The sequence below is a fragment of the Elgaria multicarinata genome, chromosome 15 (assembly GCF_023053635.1).
Source record: "Elgaria multicarinata webbii isolate HBS135686 ecotype San Diego chromosome 15, rElgMul1.1.pri, whole genome shotgun sequence".
In the NCBI taxonomy this organism is placed as follows: Eukaryota; Metazoa; Chordata; class Lepidosauria; order Squamata; family Anguidae; genus Elgaria; species Elgaria multicarinata.
Window position 1 is genome coordinate 15,168,994 of NC_086185.1, and position 24,275 is coordinate 15,193,268.

The window sequence follows — 24,275 nt, forward strand, 5'->3', positions numbered from 1 at the left end:
TGTTATAAATTTGGGCTGCCTGTCTCTTTCCAAAAGACTGCCTAACAGAATGGTGAAGACCACTCTCTTGCATATGTGTAGGGTTTATTCCTCAGTGTGTTGCTTTAAGGTTCCTAATGGGCAGAACACAGTGGTAGATGACTTAACCATGAGAGGTATACACCCAGTCAGGTTTCAGATCAGGGGAGGACCCTATATGTGCCCGAGCTGTTTTATCTGTCTACTCCAGAATCTGTGTGACTATCACAGCCTGCAAAACCTCTTTTAACTCTGTTATCCTTCTGGCCCAGGAGTGAGAATGCCACACCCAGCATTTCTTTCAGAAAAACCAATGCTTCAGTTTCTGCAATGGGTGAAGGTTCATATCCGCGTGAAGATCTTATATAAGACTGTATCGTTTTGCCTGTTTTATGTGTCCATATGGCTTGATGTTCAGCAGAGGCAGGCTTGGCAGTTGCAGAAACAGGTATAGAGGGGAAAACTCTTAAACTAAGATACATTTCCTGCATGTGGCCCTTGCTGTGCAACCCCCCCCCCCCAAATAGTGGTGTGCTTGGCTGTATTCTATTTTTATAAGTGTTTTGTATAATGTTTTGTGCTTGCATCTTCTTTTCCTGTCTGTCTCTTGTTCATCCCAACAAGATCGCTTTCCTTATTTTATGTTTGGGACAACCAAGGCCAAGAGAAAATAGCTTGTTCGGGGCCAAATAAGAATATTCAGTGGACAGTATGGGGAGTGTCTTCCCCAGTGCTAGAGTCATAAAGATTAGGAGGAGTTAAGAAATCATTGCTGACAGCAACGTTCCAACTGGATGCATGTTTGCTTGGAAGTTAGTGGAACTTACTCCCTAGTGCAGGCATAGAACTACAGTCCTATGTCAATGCTTACAAGATTTATTTACTAGAGTTACAGAAAAATTGGTGTTACAAATAACCGAGGACTCCCTTCAGATCAATTCCTGGTTCTTCACCAATTGTATTTTGAACAATGAAATGGTCTGTTATTGTGTATTACATTGATATTCTGTTTTTCTTCCATCATGGAACTGAAGGCAGTGGGCATATAGTTCCCAGCCACATTCCTCCTGAGGTACTGTCCAAACCCAAACCTTCTTGGCTTCAGCAAGGTGGCAGCATCATGCGCCATCGGACCATGACGTGGTACCAAGAGTAGGGCTACCTAAAATGTAATGGTAACCGGAGTTCTTGTGAATTCTGTGTCAAAAGTGCTCAAAATTCGGCAAAACTCTAGGTATATGAAGGAAATTGGTGGCATTCTAAATGACAAAGGGGGGGTTCTAGGACTGTTGCCAGAATGCCTGGAAAGGGAGTATAGGAGAACTAAAAATCCCTTTAAAGAGAAAAAAACAATACGTAAAGAGTTGCTGACATCTGTATAAAAGCTAATTGTTTGCAAGGCAGAGAACCTCTGGTCCTCCAGATGTTGGGCTACAATTCTCAACATCCCTGATCCTTGGCCATGCTAGCTGGGGCTGATGGGAGTTGGAGTCCAACAACACTTGGAGAACTTTGTCTTCCGGTGTGGATGTCTCATGGGTCCGATAGCTATCCTCTTAGCAGTAGAAGAGGAATAAAAGTCTAGTCAGGCTAATTCTGTTGCGAGGACCATGTACCTATCCCAGAAAATGGTATGTCACCAACAAAAGGAGGTGCAGAGTGGGAAAGACGTTTCCAAAACCAATGGTTCTTGGTGGCTCAGGTCAAGCTCTGCACTGCTTTACAGGCACGGATCAAGAACCAGGGAGTGTGATCCAGAAATTCGCTTCCAATTTATCACCCAAAGAAATGCTAGATGAAAACCACTGTGGCTGAAGGTTGGCAATGGCTGTTAGGTGTCAAATCAGTAAGTGACTCTAAAAGAATGAGTGGAAGTGGTACAAAACAGCTAGCAAAAGGTACAAATGACTTTGAAATAAAGTATGACATGCTTTGGAGTTCTTTTTAAGTCATGTATTACGTCTGCAACACTGTTATGGATGTAGGTACTACATCGTCTCATAACGAAAACATTTATTTTAAATAACTTGTAAACCTTAATACTTTATAAAAATGTTACCCTTAAGGCCACCTAAAATGGACTGTCCATACATTTGGGAAGCAGTAGGACACTATTATTGCCAGGATCAGACATGGACACAAGAGTAGCAGCTCTGCTCTCGTAGGGGGAGACTTACATCTTGAGCCTAAACGGTTAGGCGAAAGCAAGTCCTATTGATTTCAACGGAACATCTGCGCATTCTGACAACTTTGAGCATACTTGTGCAGAAGTGCTGACCTCATTCCTCTGAGCTAAATTCTCTGCTTATCACCTAGTTCTATCAGTGGGTGGTCGCTCTAGGTGGTAGGGCCAAGCCTGCCATTCCTTCAAGCTGCTCCACGGTCTCCTATGTCTTCCTGTCATCTGTGTTCCTTAGAATGACCTACAGCAAGAAAAATATGCTTCTGTCTGTCCACATGTAAGTCCTCCTGCGCACACAGATTTTTCTCCACTTCAGGAACAAAAGTGAGAGGAAGAGGAACCCCTTTTCTCTTGCTTGTGCATTCTTGCCTCTGGCTGGGAAGATCCTCAGAGGTACCGTTACTTGTGCACTCCATTTCCCCCCACCCCCACTTTGAACAATAAGCTCCCCCAACCAACGCTGTGTCACCAATTGCTTCTGAAACGCCATGCCGTTTCTACATGGCAGGGCCTGTTCAATAAATACATCCAAACCCCATCCTGATTCTGACCTGTCCCATCCTCCTCCAGATCATTTCTGGATGCCTGGAAAAGAGGGAGAGGTCAGATTCAGCCCTGGAACTGCCACTTGCTGAGCTCTAACTAGGCCAAATACGGGCCTCTTATTTGGTTCAAGCACGTTACCAGAGAAAGAGTTCAGACGTGAGGAAAATGGTCTCAAAGGCTGCCCGTGTTACCTATTGGTGTCTGTTTCGGTTGTGGTTTGCGTTTTAGCCACTAGGCAATGTCTAATGATGGGTTCGCTTTCATAAGCTTTGGGTGTCCTGCTCCTCTGCTTTCTCTGTCCCCACTTTGCAGATGTCCTCTGGGTCTAGAAGGGGCTGGTGGAGACAGGACTTATGCTGGGCCCCCGTTCTCCAAGAAGCTGTGCGCGCGCTAGTTCGGTCGTGCCTCAGGAAGAGGGGCAGGAGGTCTGCAGTGAAAGGGACGTCTCTGAAAGCGTGCAGGAGGAAGATGCCCAGGACGATGGTGAGGAAGCCGCTGATGGTACCAATGATGTTCATCAGGACCAGATGCTGCCATTCCTTGAACAGGATGGCAGAGCAGGCCATGACTGCTGTGGTGAAGAGGACATAATAGATGGGCGTGACCACAGAGGTGTTGAAGATATCCAAGGCCTTGTTCAGGTAGTTGATCTGGACACTGACGCAGATCACGAGGCCAAGGGAGAGCACCCAGCCCAGTGGTTCCTTCCAGACTGGCTTCCCGGCAAACAGCTCCTTCGCGGCGATGCCCAAGCCTTTGACGCAAGCGACAGAGAGCGAACCAATGGCGGAACAGATCAGAACGTACACCAAGACGTTGCTCTGCCCATAGCGAGGTCCGGCCAAGAAGATGAGAAGAACTGAACTCACCAATACACACAAAGCAAATATAATGAAGCCTGGAAGAGAGGGGTGGGGGAAGCATTAAGGACAATCTGCATTTTGGGGCACAGCTAATTTTTTCAGCATTTAGTCACAGGGGGCTTCAGTTTTGTCTAGATCAGAGGTTCTCAAACTGGACTACTACTGGTCCATGAGCTCCATTCAAGTGGTCCGTAGAAAGGTTGCAGAACAATTGAAGCTATTCTGACCAAGGATGGATTAAAGAACAGGCTAACAAGGTCCCTGGCCCATTATTTTCATAATACAGTGCTAGTGCAATCTACTAATTTCCCCCTAAAAGGATGCCAGTTAAAGGATCCCACTAATGGCCTGGCGTGGTGGCTGTGACTTTCATCCTACAGCACTAGTTTTGATAATGGTGGTGGTGAAGACACAGTGTTATAAAAATGCGAACTATGAATGGGCTTTTTATTTTTAAAAAATATTAACTAGTTTGGCGAGACCCTCCAGCAATTTTCAAGTGGTCTGTGGAGAAAAAATAGTTTGAGAACTGCTAGTGTAGATCACTGACTGTATAAGATGGATATGGTTAATAGAATCTGGTCAGAAAAATACATTGGGAAATTTATTTATTTACATGAATGAATGAATGAATGAATGAATGAATGACATTTCTATACCACCCACTAGCCGAGGCTCTCTGGGCGGTTCAAAACAATAGACCGGAAATCCCGTCTATCTAATATCCCAAGCCTATAGAATGGCTCAGTTCACACAACACTTTTCTCTACTAAGTGGGAAAAGTGTAAGGGGTACCCCCCACACAACATGTTCCAACTCCACTGTTGTGGGGGTGTGGCCTCCTGAGGAGTGGATTAAAAGTCAATGCAGCATTTGATTGACAGTTCCTCCACCCTCCCCAGTCCCCTCAATGGTATCCCATCAACCATTGCTGCAAAAAAAAAATAAAACCAATCCTGGCGGCTCTCCTAGAGCAGCACTCCCTCCTTTCGCTGCTCTTGCCAGGGAACTCTATGGCAATTGGAAAACTCCACTCAACAGGAAACTCCTCGGAGCCCTCCAGACAACATGGAACACCACGGTTGTGCAGGAACTCTCCTCTGTACAGCGTGGGGATTCAGGGTGGATGGTTTGTGGTGTTTTTTTTTAAAAAAAAAAACTCAATGTGGGGTGGAGTTTTCCCTCCAGACAACACTTTTCTCAGTGGTGGTGTAAACTCCACAGTGGAGTTGTTATGCCACCATTGAAAAAAGTGTTGTGTGAACTGAGCCAATAGTGACTAAGACAGTGGCTGAGTTCGGATGACATGCTAATCAACTGGGGGCGGGTAATAGGGACAGAATGGGAAACAACCGTTGATTAGCATGTCGTCTGAACTCAGCCAGCGTCTAAGGGGATTAGATGTGGAGAGCCCAGCATATTAGAAATGAACTCCCGCACAAGGTTTGACCAAAAATAGTACCTTCCTCCTTCAGTTACTGCTGGCAATGTTTACTAGTAATATTTTTAAAGCATCCAGTGTGCTTTTGAATTCTTGCTTATCATTGTTATGGTTCAAGATACTAAAAAAGCATCACTGGGTGGAGAAGGATTAGGGTGGGTTGGGGCAGGGAACGAGAGCCTCGTGTGGCGCAGAGTGGTAAAGCAGCAGTTTCTGCAGCTGAAACTCTCCCCACGGCCTGAGTTCGATCCCAGCGGAAGCTGGTTTCAAGCAGCCGGCTTGGGTCGACTCAGCCTTCCATCCTCCTGAGGTCGGTAAAATGAGTACCCAGTTAGCTGGGGGAAAGGGAATAACGGCCGGGGAAGGCAACGGCAAACCACCCCGCTATAAGGCCTGCCAAGAAAACGTCAGCGAAAGCTGGTGTCCCTCCAAGAGTCAGCAATGACTCAGTGCTGGCACGAGAGGGGGCGGGCAGGGAACACATATTCCTCCCTTGCAGGTTACTGATTGTAGATTTCATTCTCTTGACATTACATTGCTGTTCAGTTCTCCTCCCCAAATGTAATATTTTTGTGTTGTGGAAAAGCAAAGGGATCGTTCGTACCTGGATCTTTCAGTTTCTCTGCCATTGACTCCAGGCTGGAGACCTCTTCCTCCTGAGGGGCATGGATCACCATCACAGTGGAGCCTAAAATGCTCAGGATACAACCAATCTTCCCGTGGATGTTTAGATGTTCATTCAGGAAGTAGGAGGCTAAAACTGCACTACAGGAAGAAATGCAGGGTTGAAAGAGGAACAGAAACTGGCTTGTTTGGGGAAATGGCTGAGGAACACGAGTACAGACCTGGTTTCCAGGGCTTGGGGAGGCTGAGGAGCCTCTGATCATGCGGTGCTTACCTGACTAAAACACTTAGTGCTCCTAGAGGAGTGACCAGTGTTGCTGGAGCAAAAGCATAGGCAGCAAAGTTCGCAGCTTCTCCAATTCCCACTGTAAGAAAGAGGCAATCCGTCACAAGTGAGAAATAGTTAACCTAAGAGCAAATAGTTCACACAACTGCTCCTCTTTGGTGAGTAAAAGACAACCACAGGTGACCTGCAAGAGATTTTTGGCAAGTTGGGAGAGTTTATCTCAACCTTCCCTAACCTGGCACCCTCTATGTGTTGGAGGGGCCATAGTTCAGGGGTAGAGCATCTGCTTTGCCTGGGAAGATCCCAGATTCAATCCCGGGAATTTCCAGGTTGGGCTTAAAAACTGCCTGAAACCTTGGAGAGCCACTGCTGACAGTACAGATCCAGATGGTCTGACTCAGTAAAAGACAGCTCCTTATATTCTGATTACCAGGGATGCAGCCCAACACATACAGAGGATGCCACATTCAGGAAAGCAGGTTTATCCTCCCCTTCCCTCCCCTCCCCCTGGTGCCACAAAGACTTAACAGAATACTAAGTGTGCCATTATTATTTTTTGTTTCTGTGGGCTTCTTTGCAAGGCTTGTTTATGAGAACAGACCCCCCTCCCTCCCCAAACAAAAAAACGTGTATGACATTATTTGAGTCCGTATCACTTTTAGGCATAGGCAATGAAAAAGGTTGTGTAAATATAGATCAGAACTGTCACAACTTGCATGGAAGTACTTACTGGATAGAAGTCCTCCCCACCACAACCATTCCCTCAGGTACGCATGTCCCCCTAGACCTGGGAAGGAAAGAGAGCAACTATCACTCAAGGTTAAGTTCAAATGAAACCAGAATCTAGCCCAGAAAAACATTTCAAACTCCTAGGAACCTTGGCATCTGGGTTTCCTCCATCCCATCCATGACCAGCCACTTGAAATCCTCTGGTTTGTCATTACCTGCTCTGACGGAGCCTCTGCCATGCAACCTGAGAAGCCCTTTCTTCTTTATGATAAAACTTCCTCCAATGAACAGGCTGGAGCTGAGAGCCAAGCTCAGTCCGATGTAGAAGTCCGAACGTTCTGCTAAAGGCTCCATCCCAGCCGCCCCAAGCTCTGAGAGGGAGAGAGATCAGAGTTCAGATGTTTGTCCTGAAGAGTAGCCATGTTAAATCTATAACAGCAGGAAGCCACACAGCAATGGTGCAATGTCGGCAGGTTATTTTCCAGTCATACATGCATCCATATGTGATATTTCTGTGAAGAGGTCCCATGACTACACATAAAATAAGCATACCTGGCCTGCCCAAGCTACACCTGGCAGGAAGAGGAAGGGATAAGCAGAGGTGTGTTTCCATTGCTAACAAATTATATGAATAAAGTATATGGAGGTGGGGTTTTTTTTTTGCCCAAGAATAATCAATACTTGTTTGTTTAAAATTCGTATTGGTTTTATTTCATGTTGTATTTAATGGTTTAAATTTTTGTGACCCACCCAGAAAGCTTTGGCTATTGGGTGCTATAGAAATATTATGAATAAATAAATTTCTGTCTGATTCCCAAAGTTCTGGGGAGTAAACTCATAGGGACTAGAGACTTCTCTTGTCCTCCTATTCAGCTTGGTAAATGGGTGATTGGTCTCCTATCTCCTTTTCAATAATAGATTCCCATCTGCATTAATGATTTTTGGATTAGGATGATGGTTACTCCTGTTTATCTAATCCAGAGTGAAAAACTAGACATGGCCTTTGGCTGTAAATCACATTGAAACCAATGAGCAGAGCTTTTGGGAGTTTGGACAGGAGAGGGGCAATAGAACCAGAAGTTCTGCTGGAGACTGCTTTAGTGGCCCTGGAAAGAGGCCAAGGACCTTTTTTTGTTAGAGAAATTACAGGTGATGTGTTCCCATGGGGACTAATAGTTAGGTAAGGAAAACTGTGGCCCTCTTAGATATTCCTGACCTTCAGCTCCTGTAAGCCCTAGCCAGCATAGCTAAAGGTTAGGACCCCATACAATCTTAGCTATTTTGTCAACTACTCTGAAGTGGAAAGGTGGCATGGAATATTTATTAAAAGGAAATCAAATAAACAGGGTTAGATCCATTTTACATTGAAGGGACTTCTTTTGAGAAAGCCTATGGTTGGAGAGAAGAATCAGGCTATATAAACTATTTTTTCACCCTCTTTCTAAGCCCACGACCCTCCCCTACTCCCCAAATTTCAGGTGATCTCCCAAACCTAAAAAGCAACCCCCCGCCCAAGAAAATATAGTCCAAAATCCAGTTGGGTACGAAGTAATCTCTTAAAAACAAACCCACCCACCCCAAATAAACAAAAGATAGCCGTGCTGGTCCATGAGGGGGAACGAAACCCAGCCTGCACAGTTGTGCAAAACCCTTTATTAGGATCAACCTCCTAAAAAGGATGGGGTTTTAGTTGGTCCTAATAAAGGCATTGCGCAACTGTGGGTTGATTGAGTCTTTTTCTCGTCATGGACCCGCACGGCCATCTTCGCTTCTTTTAAAGAGAATATAGGTGAGAGTGTGGAACCGAGGAGACGCCGGATTTACGAAGCCGGATTTAAAAAGTGCGGGTGGGAAAGGGGAGTCAACTTCGTCGCAGGGTTGCCTCTTCCAAGGCCGGGTGAGCTCGCTCCAGACACGGAGGGGCGGGGAAACTAGGCCCGAGGCCTTCCCCGAGGCGGAAGGTGGGCGGGGATGCTGAGGCCCGCCTGAGAGGGGCCTTCGTACCTGACTCTCCCGTGCTGCCCGGAGCCGCCGCCGCCGCCTCCCGGCCTCTGCCTTCCCTTTCTTTCCCTGCCGAGCCGCCGCCCGTTCCGCTTCCGCAGCGTCAGCGGTGCCGGGACGGATTGGTCTACTTCGACGGACCGGCTGGGCGGCTGGTGAGTCACGGGAAAGCGGGCGAGGGCGAGGCGGGCCCCGAGCTAGGCCTCACCTGGGCGGGCTCCGAAATCCACCCCCCCACACACACCTCCATTCACCCCACGGAGCCCCTAGGTTCACACTAGGGCGCCCCCCTCCCCAAGACCCCTGCAAGCACACCTGGGGGGGGCTCCGAAATCCACCCCCCCACACACACCTCCATTCACCCCACGGAGCCCCTAGGTTCACACTAGGGCGCCCCCCTCCCCAAGACCCCTGCAAGCACACCTGGGGGGGGCTCCGAAATCCACCCCCCCACACACACCTCCATTCACCCCACGGAGCCCCTAGGTTCACACTAGGGCGCCCCCCTCCCCAAGACCCCTGCAAGCACACCTGGGGGGGGCTCCGAAATCCACCCCCCCACACACACCTCCATTCACCCCACGGAGCCCCTAGGTTCACACTAGGGCGCCCCCCTCCCCAAGACCCCTGCAAGCACACCTGGGGGGGGCTCCGAAATCCACCCCCCCACACACACCTCCATTCACCCCACGGAGCCCCTAGGTTCACACTAGGGCGCCCCCCTCCCCAAGACCCCTGCAAGCACACCTGGGGGGGGCTCCGAAATCCACCCCCCCCACACACCTCCATTCACCCCATGGAGCCCCTAGGTTCACACTAGGGCGCCCCCCTCCCCAAGACCCCTGCAAGCACACCTGGGGGGGCTCCGAAATCCACCCCCTCCACACACCTCCATTCACCCCATGGAGCCCCTAGGTTCACACTAGGGCGCCCCCCTCCCCAAGACCCCTGCAAGCACACCTGGGCGGGCTCTGAAATCCACCCCCCCACACACCTTCATTCACCCCACGGAGCCCCTAGGTTCACACTAGGGCGCCCCCCTCCCCAAGACCCCTGCAAGCACACCTGGGGGGGCTCCGAAATCCACCCCCCCCACACCTTCATTCACCCCATGGAGCCCCTAGGTTCACACTAGGGCGCCCCCCTCCCCAAGACCCTTGTAAGCACACCTGGGTGGGCTACGAAATCCACCCCCCCCACACCTTCATTCACCCCACGGAGCCCCTAGGTTCACACTAGGGCGCCCCCCTCCCCAAGACCCCTGCAAGCACACCTGGGGGGGCTCCGAAATCCACCCCCCCCACACCTTCATTCACCCCATGGAGCCCCTAGGTTCACACTAGGGCGCCCCCCTCCCCAAGACCCTTGTAAGCACACCTGGGTGGGCTACGAAATCCACCCCCCCCACACCTTCATTCACCCCACGGAGCCCCTAGGTTCACACTAGGGCGCCCCCCTCCCCAAGACCCCTGCAAGCACACCTGGGGGGGGCTCCGAAATCCACCCCCCCACACACACCTCCATTCACCCCACGGAGCCCCTAGGTTCACACTAGGGCGCCCCCCTCCCCAAGACCCCTGCAAGCACACCTGGGGGGGGCTCCGAAATCCACCCCCCCCACACACCTCCATTCACCCCATGGAGCCCCTAGGTTCACACTAGGGCGCCCCCCTCCCCAAGACCCCTGCAAGCACACCTGGGGGGGCTCCGAAATCCACCCCCTCCACACACCTCCATTCACCCCATGGAGCCCCTAGGTTCACACTAGGGCGCCCCCCTCCCCAAGACCCCTGCAAGCACACCTGGGCGGGCTCTGAAATCCACCCCCCCCACACACCTTCATTCACCCCACGGAGCCCCTAGGTTCACACTAGGGCGCCCCCCTCCCCAAGACCCCTGCAAGCACACCTGGGGGGGCTCCGAAATCCACCCCCCCCACACCTTCATTCACCCCATGGAGCCCCTAGGTTCACACTAGGGCGCCCCCCTCCCCAAGACCCTTGTAAGCACACCTGGGTGGGCTACGAAATCCACCCCCCCACACCTTCATTCACCCCACGGAGCCCCTAGGTTCACACTAGGGCGCCCCCCTCCCCAAGACCCCTGCAAGCACACCTGGGGGGGCTCCGAAATCCACCCCCCCACACACCTTCATTCACCCCATGGAGCCCCTAGGTTCACACTAGGGCGCCCCCCCTCCCCAAGACCCTTGTAAGCACACCTGGGTGGGCTACGAAATCCACCCCCCCCACACCTTCATTCACCCCATGGAGCCCCTAGGTTCACACTAGGGCACCCCCGTCCCCAAGACCCTTGCAAGCACACCTGGGGGGGCTCCGAAATCCACCCCCCCACACCTCCATTCACCCCACGGAGCCCCTAGGTTCACACTAGGGCGCCCCCCTCCCCAAGACCCCTGCAAGCACACCTGGGGGGGCTCCGAAATCCACCCCCCCACACACCTTCATTCACCCCATGGAGCCCCTAGGTTCACACTAGGGCGCCCCCCTCCCCAAGACCCCTGCAAGCACACCTGGGCGGGCTCTGAAATCCACCCCCCCACACACCTTCATTCACCCCACGGAGCCCCTAGGTTCACACTAGGGCGCCCCCCTCCCCAAGACCCCTGCAAGCACACCTGGGGGGGCTCCGAAATCCACCCCCCCCACACCTTCATTCACCCCATGGAGCCCCTAGGTTCACACTAGGGTGCCCCCCTCCCCAAGACCCTTGTAAGCACACCTGGGTGGGCTACGAAATCCACCCCCCCCACACCTTCATTCACCCCACGGAGCCCCTAGGTTCACACTAGGGCGCCCCCCTCCCCAAGACCCCTGCAAGCACACCTGGGCGGGCTCTGAAATCCACCCCCCCCACACACACACCTCCATTCACCCCACGGAGCCCCTAGGTTCACACTAGGGCACCCCCCTCCCCAAGACCCTTGCAAGCACACCTGGGCGGGCTACGAAATCCACCCCCCCCACACCTCCATTCACCCCACGGAGCCCCTAGGTTCACACTAGGGCACCCCCCTCCCCAAGACCCTTGCAAGCACACATGGGTGGGCTCCGAAATCCACCCCCCCCACACCTCCATTCACCCCACGGAGCCCCTAGGTTCACACTAGGGCGCCCCCGTCCCCAAGACCCTTGCAAGCACACATGGGTGGGCTCCGAAATCCACCCCCCCACACACCTCCATTCACCCCACGGAGCCCCTAGGTTCACACTAGGGCGCCCCCGTCCCCAAGACCCTTGCAAGCACACCTGGGTGGGCTCCGAAATCCACCCCCCCACACCTCCATTCACCCCACGGAGCCCCTAGGTTCACACTAGGGCGCCCCCCTCCCCAAGATCCCTGCAAGCACACCTGGGGGGGCTCCGAAATCCACCCCCCCACACACCTCCATTCACCCCATGGAGCCCCTAGGTTCACACTAGGGCGCCCCCCTCCCCAAGACCCTTGCAAGCACACCTGGGCGGGCTCTGAAATCCACCCCCCCACACACCTTCATTCACCCCACGGAGCCCCTAGGTTCACACTAGGGCGCCCCCCTCCCCAAGACCCCTGCAAGCACACCTGGGGGGGCTCCGAAATCCACCCCCCCACACACCTCCATTCACCCCACGGAGCCCCTAGGTTCACACTAGGGCGCCCCCGTCCCCAAGACCCTTGCAAGCACACCTGGGTGGGCTCCGAAATCCACCCCCCCACACCTCCATTCACCCCACGGAGCCCCTAGGTTCACACTAGGGCGCCCCCCTCCCCAAGACCCCTGCAAGCACACCTGGGGGGGCTCCGAAATCCACCCCCCCACACACCTCCATTCACCCCATGGAGCCCCTAGGTTCACACTAGGGCGCCCCCCTCCCCAAGACCCTTGCAAGCACACCTGGGCGGGCTCTGAAATCCACCCCCCCACACACCTTCATTCACCCCACGGAGCCCCTAGGTTCACACTAGGGCGCCCCCCTCCCCAAGACCCCTGCAAGCACACCTGGGGGGGCTCCGAAATCCACCCCCCCACACACCTTCATTCACCCCATGGAGCCCCTAGGTTCACACTAGGGCGCCCCCCTCCCCAAGACCCTTGTAAGCACACCTGGGTGGACTACGAAATCCACCCCCCACACACCTTCATTCACCCCACGGAGCCCCTAGGTTCACACTAGGGCGCCCCCCTCCCCAAGACCCCTGCAAGCACACCTGGGCGGGCTCTGAAATCCACCCCCCCACACACACCTCCATTCACCCCACGGAGCCCCTAGGTTCACACTAGGGCACCCCCCTCCCCAAGACCCTTGCAAGCACACCTGGGCGGGCTACGAAATCCACCCCCCCCCACACCTCCATTCACCCCACGGAGCCCCTAGGTTCACACTAGGGCACCCCCCTCCCCAAGACCCTTGCAAGCACACATGGGTGGGCTCCGAAATCCACCCCCCCACACCTCCATTCACCCCACGGAGCCCCTAGGTTCACACTAGGGCACCCCCCTCCCCAAGACCCTTGCAAGCACACATGGGTGGGCTCCGAAATCCACCCCCCCACACCTCCATTCACCCCACGGAGCCCCTAGGTTCACACTAGGGCGCCCCCGTCCCCAAGACCCTTGCAAGCACACCTGGGGGGGCTCCGAAATCCACCCCCCCCACACCTCCATTCACCCCATGGAGCCCCTAGGTTCACACTAGGGCGCCCCCCTCCCCAAGACCCTTGCAAGCACACCTGGGCGGGCTCTGAAATCCACCCCCCCACACACCTTCATTCACCCCACGGAGCCCCTAGGTTCACACTAGGGCGCCCCCCTCCCCAAGACCCTTGCAAGCACACCTGGGCGGGCTCTGAAATCCACCCCCCCACACACCTTCATTCACCCCACGGAGCCCCTAGGTTCACACTAGGGCGCCCCCCTCCCCAAGACCCTTGCAAGCACACCTGGGCGGGCTCTGAAATCCACCCCCCCACACACCTTCATTCACCCCACGGAGCCCCTAGGTTCACACTAGGGCGCCCCCCTCCCCAAGACCCCTGCAAGCACACCTGGGGGGGCTCCGAAATCCACCCCCCCACACACCTTCATTCACCCCATGGAGCCCCTAGGTTCACACTAGGGCGCCCCCCTCCCCAAGACCCTTGCAAGCACACCTGGGTGGGCTACGAAATCCACCCCCCACACACCTTCATTCACCCCACGGAGCCCCTAGGTTCACACTAGGGCGCCCCCCTCCCCAAGACCCTTGCAAGCACACCTGGGCGGGCTCTGAAATCCACCCCCCCACACACACCTCCATTCACCCCACGGAGCCCCTAGGTTCACACTAGGGCACCCCCCTCCCCAAGACCCTTGCAAGCACACCTGGGCGGGCTCCGAAATCCACCCCCCCACACACCTCCATTCACCCCACGGAGCCCCTAGGTTCACACTAGGGCGCCCCCTCCCCAAGACCCTTGCAAGCACATCTGGGTTTGTTGTATGTGCAGATTGGATATATTTTAATCAGCTTTAATCAAGGGAATTCAAATCAACTTTATGGATGGCAATGGGGGCGGGGCAGCAAAGCTCAGGGATTGGGAACCTGTTTTTCAAGTTCCAAGTGAAGTCTTTGGCATCCCCAGCCAAAAATATCCCTTGTACCAGGACTAGAAACTGGCAGTCAGAGTGGCCTCGTTTTTATTGTTACCTTTTATTGATTTAACTGATATTTTACTGTCTATGCTTTTATTGTTTTAAATGTTTATATGGTTTTATGTATAGTTGTAAGCCACCTTGAGAGGACTTCTGCCCTGAAAGGCGGCTAAGAAATGTTATAAATAAATAAATGTGCTCACTGATGGCCTCTCTGTCCCCGTCCCCAATTCAAATGATGATGTTTTCCAAATATTCTGACTAAATTGGCATCTGATATAGGAATCAGCAGGCAGGTTCTCTTCTTTTAAAGGATTGTTTGGAAGGAAACAGCTGGTGTTGTGTAATGGCTGGTGGGCTGAGCTCTGAAACAGGATGTTCAGATCAAACCTGCTCCTGCAAGATGGAGATAATAATACTGACTTTGTAGACAGACTGTAAGGATTTCAGCATTATAAAAGTAATGGTAGGAATTCATTACCACAAGATGTAGTGATGGCCACCAATTTGGATGGATTTAAAAGGGGGTTGGATAAATTCCTAGAAGAAGAAGGCTGTTAATAGCTACTAGTCCTTATGGCTATGTGCTACTACCAGTATTAGGGGCAGTAAGCCTATATATACCAGTTGCTGGGGAACACGGGTGAAAGGACGCTGTTGCACCCGTGTCCTGCTTGTGGATCCCTGGTCAGGAGCTGGTTGGCCAGTATGTGAACAGAGTGCTGGACTAGATGGACCCTAAAGCATCTGTCGGGGATGCTTTAGGGTGGATTCCTGCGTTGAGCAGGGGGTTGGACTCGATGGCCTTGTAGGCCCCTTCCAACTCTGCTATTCTATGATTCTATGGTCTGATTAAGGATGGCTCTTCTTATGTTCTTATGTCACTTTCCCCCTTTGATGGTTCCTGTCTTTGTGATGAAGCTTGGAAATGCCTGTTTCATTTCATATATTAAATTTGGAAAATATATCCCCTGCCTCTCAGGTGTTGAAGTGATGCACATCATCAAAACATACCATAAAAGCAATAAACACAGCATAAAAACTGAAACTATTCAATAAAATGTGAAAGCGGCATTACAATTAAAATGGAAGAGTGTCAGAAAGCAAAATTACACAGCATTAAAAGCTTGACAGTACAGAAAGGCCTTTAGAGCTGTTCTAAAACGAAATAATGAAGGAGCCAATAATTTCACCTTTCTCACGAGAGAGTTCCACAATTAGGGTGCTGCAGCTGAAAAGGCCTTGTGTCAAGTAGTGACCAACCCATCTTCTCTAGGTAGTGGGACATATGATAGGGACTCCAACAGTAATTGTTAATTATGGGTACTTCATATTATTATTATTGTTGTTATTATTATTATTATTATTATTATTATTATTATTTATTTATTTATTTATTTATTTATATAGCACCATCAATGTACATGGTGCTGTACAGAGTAAAACAGTAAATATCAAGACCCTGCCGCATAGGCTTACATTCTAATAAAATCATAATAAAACAATAAGGAGGGGAAGAGAATGCAAACAGGCACAGGGTAGGGTAAACAGGCACTGGGTAGGGTAAAACTAACAGTATAAAGTCAGAACAAAATCAAGTTTTAAAAGCTTTAGGAAAAAGAAAAGTTTTTAGCTGAGCTTTAAAAGCTGTGGTTGAACTTGTAGTTCTCAAATGTTCTGGAAGAGCGTTCCAGGCATAAGGGGCAGCAGAAGAAAATGGACGAAGCCGAGCAATGGACAGAGACAGTCCTTAAGAGATCCTGGCTGTAACTGTTTACAACTTTGTAGTTCAAAACCAGCATCTTGAATTGGGCGCTATGGATTTTATTATGCATGGATGAGAGGTTCATATTTGCAGCCAGGAAATAGCTGGGGATCATTTAATTTGGCGGCATTTTTTCTCCTATACAGAGCGAAGTTTGAAGGGAGGGGAAGCTCATTATAGAATTAGCATCTTGTTCTTGGGAAGAGAAACAGCAGTTTGATGTGTTTAGGATGCAATCCTCTCCCTGTTTAGCCAGGAAAAAAAAGTCCTACAACTCCCAGCTTTTCCCATCCAGCCATGCTGGCTGGGGAATGCTGGGACTTGTAGGATTTCTTCCTGCCTAAACAGGGATACAATCACACCCTTAATCTACCTTGAGTAGCAGGGAATGTTTGAACTGCAGTCACTTTTCTTTTCTTAACTGTTTTTTTTTTCTGCGTTTATGTTTAGTTTTTTTGAATGGTACAAGTTTTTATAAACGTTTGCGTGAAGCAAGAAGACGAAAGATGGCATCTACAAGTAATGCATTTGTTTCTTTTATGTTTCTCTGGTTCTGGGTCTGTAGCTCTCTCTAGAAGGAGGAACATGCTGATCTCAATGCAAAGATCACTCCTGCCCTTCTGAAATTATTCAAAGAGAATGGCAAGCCTTTGGAGTGTGGCTGGGGGTGTGCAGGGCGACAAAAGCACAATAAACTGCTGTGCTTTGTGACAGTGCAGTGTGTAATCTGACACACAAGTGGCATCCCTTGTCATCCCTTGATTGGGGTATTGACACGGGTGTTCTGTCTATCACTAATTTAGTGGGAGTGGATCAATACCTTTCTTGCCACCACATCTGAGCCTGGTGCTCCTGTAGTGGCAGGATTTCTGCTCCAACGGCTGCATTCTCCTGGCGCTTCAAATTCTTTTGTAACACTCCTGTCCATGATCAATCCTGAATTTCTGCACTACTGATCGCACCTTATCTGAAAGAGCTAAGGATAGCTTTTGCAAAACGTGGCGGTTGCGGGCAGGGGAGAAGAGGAGGGCCTGTGCTGCTTTTATTTCAAAGGCCTTGAAAGTTTTGCTACAGCTAACGATGGTCCCCGCAGCTCTGAGTAAGTTGTGGAGGAAGCAGAGCGTAACGACCATGCTGGGGAAATGTTTCTGCTTTCACGTCACGCCTTTTCGTTCTTAAGCCTTCAGGTGCATCTCCGGCCTTAGATCCAGAATGCGCCTTAATGCATGGCTTTAGTTCTCTAGTTCCCTCATATAAGGTGTTTCTGAGCAGAGTGTGTTTGTGTGTGCCGCTGTTTCACAACGCCTAGCAGCAGAGCAGGTTGGCTAGCAAAGGCCGAGAGAAGCCACTGCTGGGCCATTGTGTAACCCTGCGTTGTCTTCTTGTTTTCTCAACGCACAAGAACAAAAGATGAGCAAGAACAAGGATGATGCTCCTCATGAGTTGGAGAGCCAGTGTATACTACGGCTGCCTCCGGTAAGCGACCACACCTAGAGTACTGTGTACAGTTCTGGTCACCTCACCTAAAAAAAGGATCTTATTGAGCTGGAAAAAGTGCAGAAAAGAGCAACTAAAATTATGAAGGGGCTGGAGCATCTCCCCAACGAGGGAAAGTTACATCAACTTGGAAAAAAGGAGGCTAAGGGGAGACTTGATAGGGGTGTACAAAATTATACATGGCGTGGAGAATGTGGATAGGGAGACATTTTTCTCCCTCTCTCAAAACACTAGAACCCAAGGGGGTCATCCCATGAAACTGATTGGTGGGAGATCCAGGACAAATAAAAGGAAGGACTTCTTCACACAGCGCAGAGTTAAATGATGGAACTCACTACCACAAGATGTAGTGATGGCCACCAATCTGGATGGCTTTAAAAAGGGGGTTGGATAAATTCTTAGAGGCAAAGGCTATCAATGGTGACTAGCCATTGTGTGCTCTCTCCAGTATTCGAGGCAGTAAGACTGTGTGCCCCAGTTGCTGGGGAACATGGGTGGGAGGGTGCTGTTGCACCATGTCCTGCTTGTTCATCCCTGGCCGATGGCTGGTTGGCCACTGTGCGAACAGAGTGCTGGACTAGATGGACCCTTGGTCTGATCCAGCAGGGCTCTTCTTAACCAGCCCTTACTGACCAAGTTGCTTCAGGGCACAACCCTATGCATGTTTAGACAGAAAAAACCCTACAACTCCCAGCATTCTCCAGCCATCCACAGAGACATTTTCCCATCTAAACATGCATAGGATTGTGCCCTTAAAAGTGCTTTGTGTTAGCAACCTGATCCTGTGGCTTGCTGGAGATATACATATTTGGCTGACATTGAATAACTTTGCCATTCCCTTCTCTCCCCGCCCGCCCGCCCTTCCTCTTCAGGAATATGCTTCTACTGTGCGGAGGGCAGTTCAGTCTGGAAGCGTCAACTTGAAAGACAGGCTCACCATTGAATTGCATGGTAAGAGGACATAATTCATAATTTAATTTCTTGTCGCTATACCTCACTGACCTTGATCTGTCTATTACATCCTGAAGCTCAGAATGTCCAGGCTTGTTAGGAAGATAGTTTTGGAGCCCCCCACCCCACAAGAAATTGCAGGAAGCATTGAGGGATTGTTCAACCCTTTACTTTGCTGCATTCTCTTAAGCCAGCAGCGCAGAATCTCTTTCTGCCTGAAGGCCAAATTCCATTTCGGAGAAGCTCTTGGGGGTGGGGCTGGCAAAAGGGGTGGAGTCCAAATCCCCACCAATATATCAGCATAGTTTAGTTTAAAGCTTTTACTGCCAGGAACTAAGCCTCAGGAGAGTCGTTTCAACCTTTTAGAATGGGGGGGGGACTACACAAAAGCTTGGGAACCACCAAACAATTGGTGGTTGAAGGAAAGGGAGCTAGCCATCTGGAGAACCCGAGAGGGTCGTACCGGAACTCTTGGAGGGCCGGATTTGGCTCCCAGGGCCTCAGGTTCTGCACCCCTGCTCTAAACTACAGAAAAGTTGAATAGAGTACAATTTTGTAAATGGGAACTCTACAAAACGTGTTTCCCATCCCTGTGATCCATTTTCCTGCTCTTATTGTTGGTAAGAGCAGGGAAATGCTCTCCGCATTTTAACAGTCCATAAATTTAATTTTCACTTCGCTGTTTTAAATTTGTATTGTAAATTTGTATTTCTGCACTGCTGCTGATTTTATCCTGGTTGTGCTTTGATATTGTATTTTATATCATGTTTTTATACTGTTGGTTTTATCCTTTGAATGGTTTTAATTTTTGTGAACCGCCCAGGGAGCTTCGCCTATTGGGCCGAATGGAAATGCAATAAATAAATAAATAAATAAATAAATAAAATAAACACATGTGCACACACACTCAAACGTACATGAATTGCTTTGCTTTGCTGAAAAGTATTGCATTTGAGGTTACGTGAGGATTCTATCAGTGAGGGCCCATTCACACATGCAAGTCATCGCCAGAGGGACTTAACTAACCAGCAGTTTCAGGTGTTCTGGTAAATACCTGCCCTGTTTTCCTATCATTCTGCAGCGGATGGCCGCCACGGGATTGTACGAGTGGACCGTGTCCCATTAGCTGCTAAGCTGGTGGACTTGCCCTGCACCACAGAGAGCTTAAAAACCATTGATAAGAAAACTTTCTATAAGACTGCAGATATTTGCCAGGTAGGTGCTCTCAAGCGACCTTAATGCTGATTAAGACCTTAATGCTGATCACGATTTAAATCACTACTCAGAAAGACTCAATTTAATCATGTGACTCCCCCCCCCCCCCAAAGTGCACTCTGTTCATTGAATTTTTTGAAATTTAGCACTTAAGAGGTAATTGATTCTGTGTACATAGATTTGCAAAGGAACAATGGGATTGTGATATCTGCAGACACAAATTCACAGTTTTGAGAACTGTAAAACCAAGCATCTGTGATAATATCTTCGTGAGAGAAAAATTGCCCCATAATCTTACAGAAACCTCTGGAAGAGCATGACATTGTGAATGGATTAATGGAATTCATTTACCATAAGATTTAAACATTGCATGAGTATATAGCTTCATGCTACATAATAAAAAAACTAATCCTTATTTCATGATGAATAACCTTTGGACTATATTGTATCTTAAATAGAAAACTATCTTTAGATAGATTTTTCCTCAAAAAGCATTTTATTAAAAAAAAAATCTGATTTAAATTAAAAAACCATTGATTTTTATCCACACTACTTAATGCTGACCCTCTCTGTGTCCTGTGTCTCTCTCTGCACTTTTGACACCCCTCTTGAACCTACATTCTGTCCTCCTGTCCTTTCCGTACTAGACGTGCTGAACGGGTTTTCCCTGATGTAAAATGTGCCAACCCAGACCTTGCGTGTGAGGAATCCTTTTTCCTGTACCACCCTGAGGCATGAAACCGGATGGGTCTTTGGGACACGGACAGACATGGAGAGCTTGAAAAGGGAATCAGGCAAATTCATGGAGGATAAAACTGTCGATGGCTACTATTCCTGATGGGTTATGTGGTACCTTCACTATCAGTACTATATAAAGTGTCAAAAAGGCACACAACTACTCCAAACACCAATAAAAGGTGATAATGATCAAATAACCCATTTATTTACAATTTATAAGGATATATAAAACTAACTGATGTGTCTCAAAGTGGTTAACAATCACAATGTTGGGTACTATAATAACCAATAATACATATCATACATGCAAGAATACAAATCTAATACAGTCCATTCTTGCATGTATGATATATATTATTGGTTTTTATAGTACCCAACATTGTGATTGTTAACCACTTTGAGACACATCAGTTAGTTTTATATATCCTTATAAATTGTAAATAAATGGGTTATTTGATAATTATCACCTTTTATTGGTGTTTGGAATAGTTGTGTGCCTTTTTGGCACTTATATACTACTACTTAATAACTACTGCCTTCCATTACTTGTGTACCTCCACTATCAGAGCAGGATCCATCTGAATAGCAGTTGCTGGGATACACAAAGAAGGGTGCTTTTGCGCTCGCCTCCTCTTTTAGGGATATGTTCGGCCACAGTGGGAGCAGAATGTTGCACTAGAGAGGCCTTTGGTTTTATTCCAGCAGGGCCCTTATATATTCTTCTACTATTGGTGGCAAAATTGTTAGTGTGTCCACACACACACACGCTAGCAGCAATGCTTTTGTATATAGCAGTTTCTTCTTTTTGTATGTTGTGAAATTCAGATGCTTGTGTGCACTGTGGATGGTGAACTCTACCCCGCCCTGGAAGAACCAGCTACTGGTACTGACCCCAGAGCCAACAAGAAGAAGGATAAGGATAGGGAGAAGAAATTCATCTGGAATCATGGCAGTGAGTAGAGGAGCTATCAGCCAGTTCACTGTTGAGCCTTGCCTGAGCTCCCCGCCCTGCCCAAAGTCCCTTCAACTGATGCTGAAGGGGCTGAGGGCTGGAACGTTGTCTGTCGGTGCTGTCAAGACCCACCACCTCTCCTTCCTTCCGTTAAGGATGCTATCACCCCTTCTCCCATGTCAGCGGGAGCTGATGGCTCTTCTCTTCTTTGCTGTTATTCTCACTACCAGGGGCCAGGGCGAGTGGTGGTGGAGAGAAATTGTCTTTAGTAATTCACATGCCCCTCACCTCTTCCGTTTACCTAGTGTAATTAATCTGCTGTGTTCTTCCAGTTACTCTTCCACTGAAGAACGTGAGGAAGAGGCGGTTCAGAAAGACAGCCAAGAAGAAGGTGAGTTGCATCTCCGTGTATGCCAGGGCCTTTGTAGCGTTGCTCCACAAATGCGAGGGCCAGAATTCTCATTTGCTCAGAAGGTCGGAGCAAAGGATCAGTTACATTCGCAGATATGTTTTCAGATTGTCCTGGAAATTCTGCCTTGAAGGTTCTTTGGATGTTTTAAAATGGCCACTTACCTAGAGAAGGGGGTGGGTGGGTGGGAGGGACTCAGTGCTGAGAGAAAGCTGATTTTTTACTTCTCCAATGAGTCGTGCTCGCTTGCATGGGTAGAGAGAAAATTAAGAGAGAAATCAGCTATGTCCTCTGTCTCTACTGATGCTGTTTGTGTAATAGTCTTTCCATAGCAGTTGCATTCAGGGGGTCATACATCTGATAAAGTAGGGTGTTAACTACAAAAGTGTGTGCTGCAATACATCTTTTATTTATTTATTTATTACATTTTTATACCGCCCAATAGCCAAAGCTCTCTGGGTGGTTCACAAAAATTAAAACCATGAAGAGCATAAAAAACAACCAACTATCTAAAAATACAAAATACAATATAAAAAGCACAACCAGGATAAAACTACAGCAAAAAATGATAATTAAAATACGGAATTAAAACAGCAAAGTATTGTCTAGCTTTCCCAAACCTGGACTGGGGGATGTTGGGAGTTGTAGTCCCATCACATCTAGAGGGCATCAGGTTGGGGCAAGGCTGGTTTAATTTGTAAGGCACTGCAAGTTTCTTTGTCGTTTTTATTCAGGAGAGTAGAATTTCAGGTACAGGTTTATTGCCAGAATCCTTTTGTAAGATACTTCTAGCCTTCATGTGGATTCTTCACGTAACAGAGAACCTGGGAGAGGAAAATGCTACTTGTGTATCGTGCCTGTTCTTTTCACTAAAGTTCTTTAGATTTATAAACGCTAAGCAATCTTTCTAGGCAAGCGTGATGCTCAGACTATTTTTTCCTTTAGGGAAAATTCCACATAGGTAATTCCAAACTTTTTTAAGAAATGGGGGGAAATTGCATAACCTGTACTGAGGAAATGAATTCATCCAGTTAGCGGAGTTAGTCTGACCAGTATTGTGTGACTAGTTTTTTGTGGGGTATTTTTTACACAAGGTGTGCATAATAAAACTTTTCATCACAAAAATACAAGGTTTTCACAACCATAAGATCTTGTGGAAAACGTTACATCAACACACACAAAAAAACATGAATTGTGCATATTAACGATGAAGATCGTATTGAGTTTTATGTTCCAAATGCACAACAACACAGGCTCACAATGATTACACAAATTGTACATAATAAAGAGCAGACTTGACAGGTTTCCTGGCATCTGCCTGTTTTGTATATTACTTCTTCAAACCAATCTTGACAGTAATGGAAACAACTGATCAGGTGTGCAAAAATTATCCAAAGGGGAAGTATCACAATATTTCTTCCTACAAGAACATGTCTAATTCATGTTAAATAATACAATTGTGCTATGGTTATTTCAATCCCACATGTGTAAATGGGTATTATATAGGCATTTCTTAAGCAGTTTTTCCAGCTTGATGGTTGCTGGAGTCTTCCTGTTGATTATTGAGTAACATCGGGGCCTGCTCCTGCTGGACTCTTCCCCCCCCCCCCCACAGGGCAAACTGCCATCTTGGCCCTGTGGGGAAGAAGAAGGACCGAGGGGACAGGAGCAGGCAGAAGTAACATCGGGGCCTGCTCCTGCTGGACTCTTCCCCCACCCCCACAGGGCAAACTGCCATCTTGGCCCTGTGGGGAAGAAGAAGGACCGAGGGGACAGGAGCAGGCAGAAGTAACATCGGGGCCTGCTCCTGCTGGACTCTTCCCCCCCCCCCCCACAGGGCAAACTGCCATCTTGGCTCTGTGGGGAAGAAGAAGGACCGAGGGGACAGGAGCAGGCAGAAGTAACATCGGGGCCTGCTCCTGCTGGACTCTCTCTCTCTCTCTCTCTCTCTCTCTCTCCTCCCTCCCTCCCTCCTTGACTCCTTTTCCTTGTGTGTCATGTCTTTATTAGATTATAAGCCTGAGGGCAGGGACTGTCTTTTTTGCTAAGTGTAAGCTGCTCCGAGAGCCTTTTTTGGCTGAGGAGCGGGGTATAAGTATGATAAATAAATAAATAAATAAATAAATAAATATTGGTTTGGAGTTGAGACATGAACACCATTGAAAATGGAGGTAGAAATGTTCCAGATATGTCCGAGTCAGCCAATAGGATTGACACTTTGGGCTGAGGCAGCAACCAACCCGTGGGTGTATAATATCGTCCTCTTTCTCTTTTCATCTCTCTGGCCCAGTACATTGAGTCTCCAGATGTGGAAAAGGAAGTGAAACGTCTGCTGAGCACAGATGCTGAAGCTGTCAGTGTCCGTATCCTTTCTTCATAGGATTTGCCTCCTTTCAAAGATAATTACGAAGTTTAACCTTAACCCA

General features: G+C 49.0%; 2 protein-coding genes and 1 long non-coding RNA gene across 6 annotated transcripts in view; 2 read left to right on the plus strand and 1 right to left on the minus strand.

Moving 5' to 3' along the window:
* LOC134409293 (uncharacterized) lies at positions 1–4,200 on the plus strand. Its single transcript, XR_010026171.1, has 2 exons — positions 1–466; positions 3,059–4,200. It is a non-coding gene; the product is annotated as an uncharacterized LOC134409293 (long non-coding RNA).
* Positions 1,950–8,748, minus strand: LOC134409291 (magnesium transporter NIPA2-like). Its single transcript, XM_063141970.1, has 6 exons — positions 8,694–8,748; positions 6,905–7,060; positions 6,691–6,747; positions 5,949–6,039; positions 5,655–5,815; positions 1,950–3,644 (listed from the first exon to the last, which is right to left on the minus strand). Exons 2-6 carry the CDS (start codon positions 7,041–7,043, stop codon positions 3,007–3,009), a joined length of 1,086 nt encoding a protein of 361 aa, XP_062998040.1. The 5' UTR covers positions 7,044–7,060; positions 8,694–8,748; the 3' UTR covers positions 1,950–3,006.
* TAF7L (TATA-box binding protein associated factor 7 like) overlaps positions 8,672–24,275 on the plus strand; it is a 21,194-nt gene continuing 5,590 nt past the window's right edge. The window contains exons 1-8 of one of the 4 annotated variants that reach the window (XM_063141968.1): positions 8,672–8,845; positions 16,538–16,606; positions 17,490–17,563; positions 18,457–18,535; positions 19,617–19,750; positions 21,314–21,440; positions 21,773–21,831; positions 24,140–24,212. In XM_063141968.1, coding sequence (XP_062998038.1) covers positions 16,594–16,606; positions 17,490–17,563; positions 18,457–18,535; positions 19,617–19,750; positions 21,314–21,440; positions 21,773–21,831; positions 24,140–24,212 — 559 coding nt within the window. In that variant the 5' untranslated portion in view covers positions 8,672–8,845; positions 16,538–16,593. Of the gene's footprint in view, positions 8,846–16,537; positions 16,607–17,489; positions 17,564–18,456; positions 18,536–19,616; positions 19,751–21,313; positions 21,441–21,772; positions 21,832–24,132; positions 24,213–24,275 lie in introns of all 4 variants that reach the window. The other 3 variants (XM_063141965.1, XM_063141969.1, XM_063141966.1) reach the window with 3 other exon arrangements.

Coding starts and splice junctions, on each gene's coding strand:
- LOC134409291 (XM_063141970.1), bottom strand. CDS start 7,043: ATGGAGCCTTTAGCAGAACGTTCGGACTTCTACATCGGACTGAGCTTG. Junction 6,040..6,690: donor GTGGGGAGGACTTCTATCCA/GTAAGTACTTCC, acceptor TCTTTCTTACAG/TGGGAATTGGAGAAGCTGCG. Junction 5,816..5,948: donor GCACTAAGTGTTTTAGTCAG/GTAAGCACCGCA, acceptor TTCTTCCTGTAG/TGCAGTTTTAGCCTCCTACT.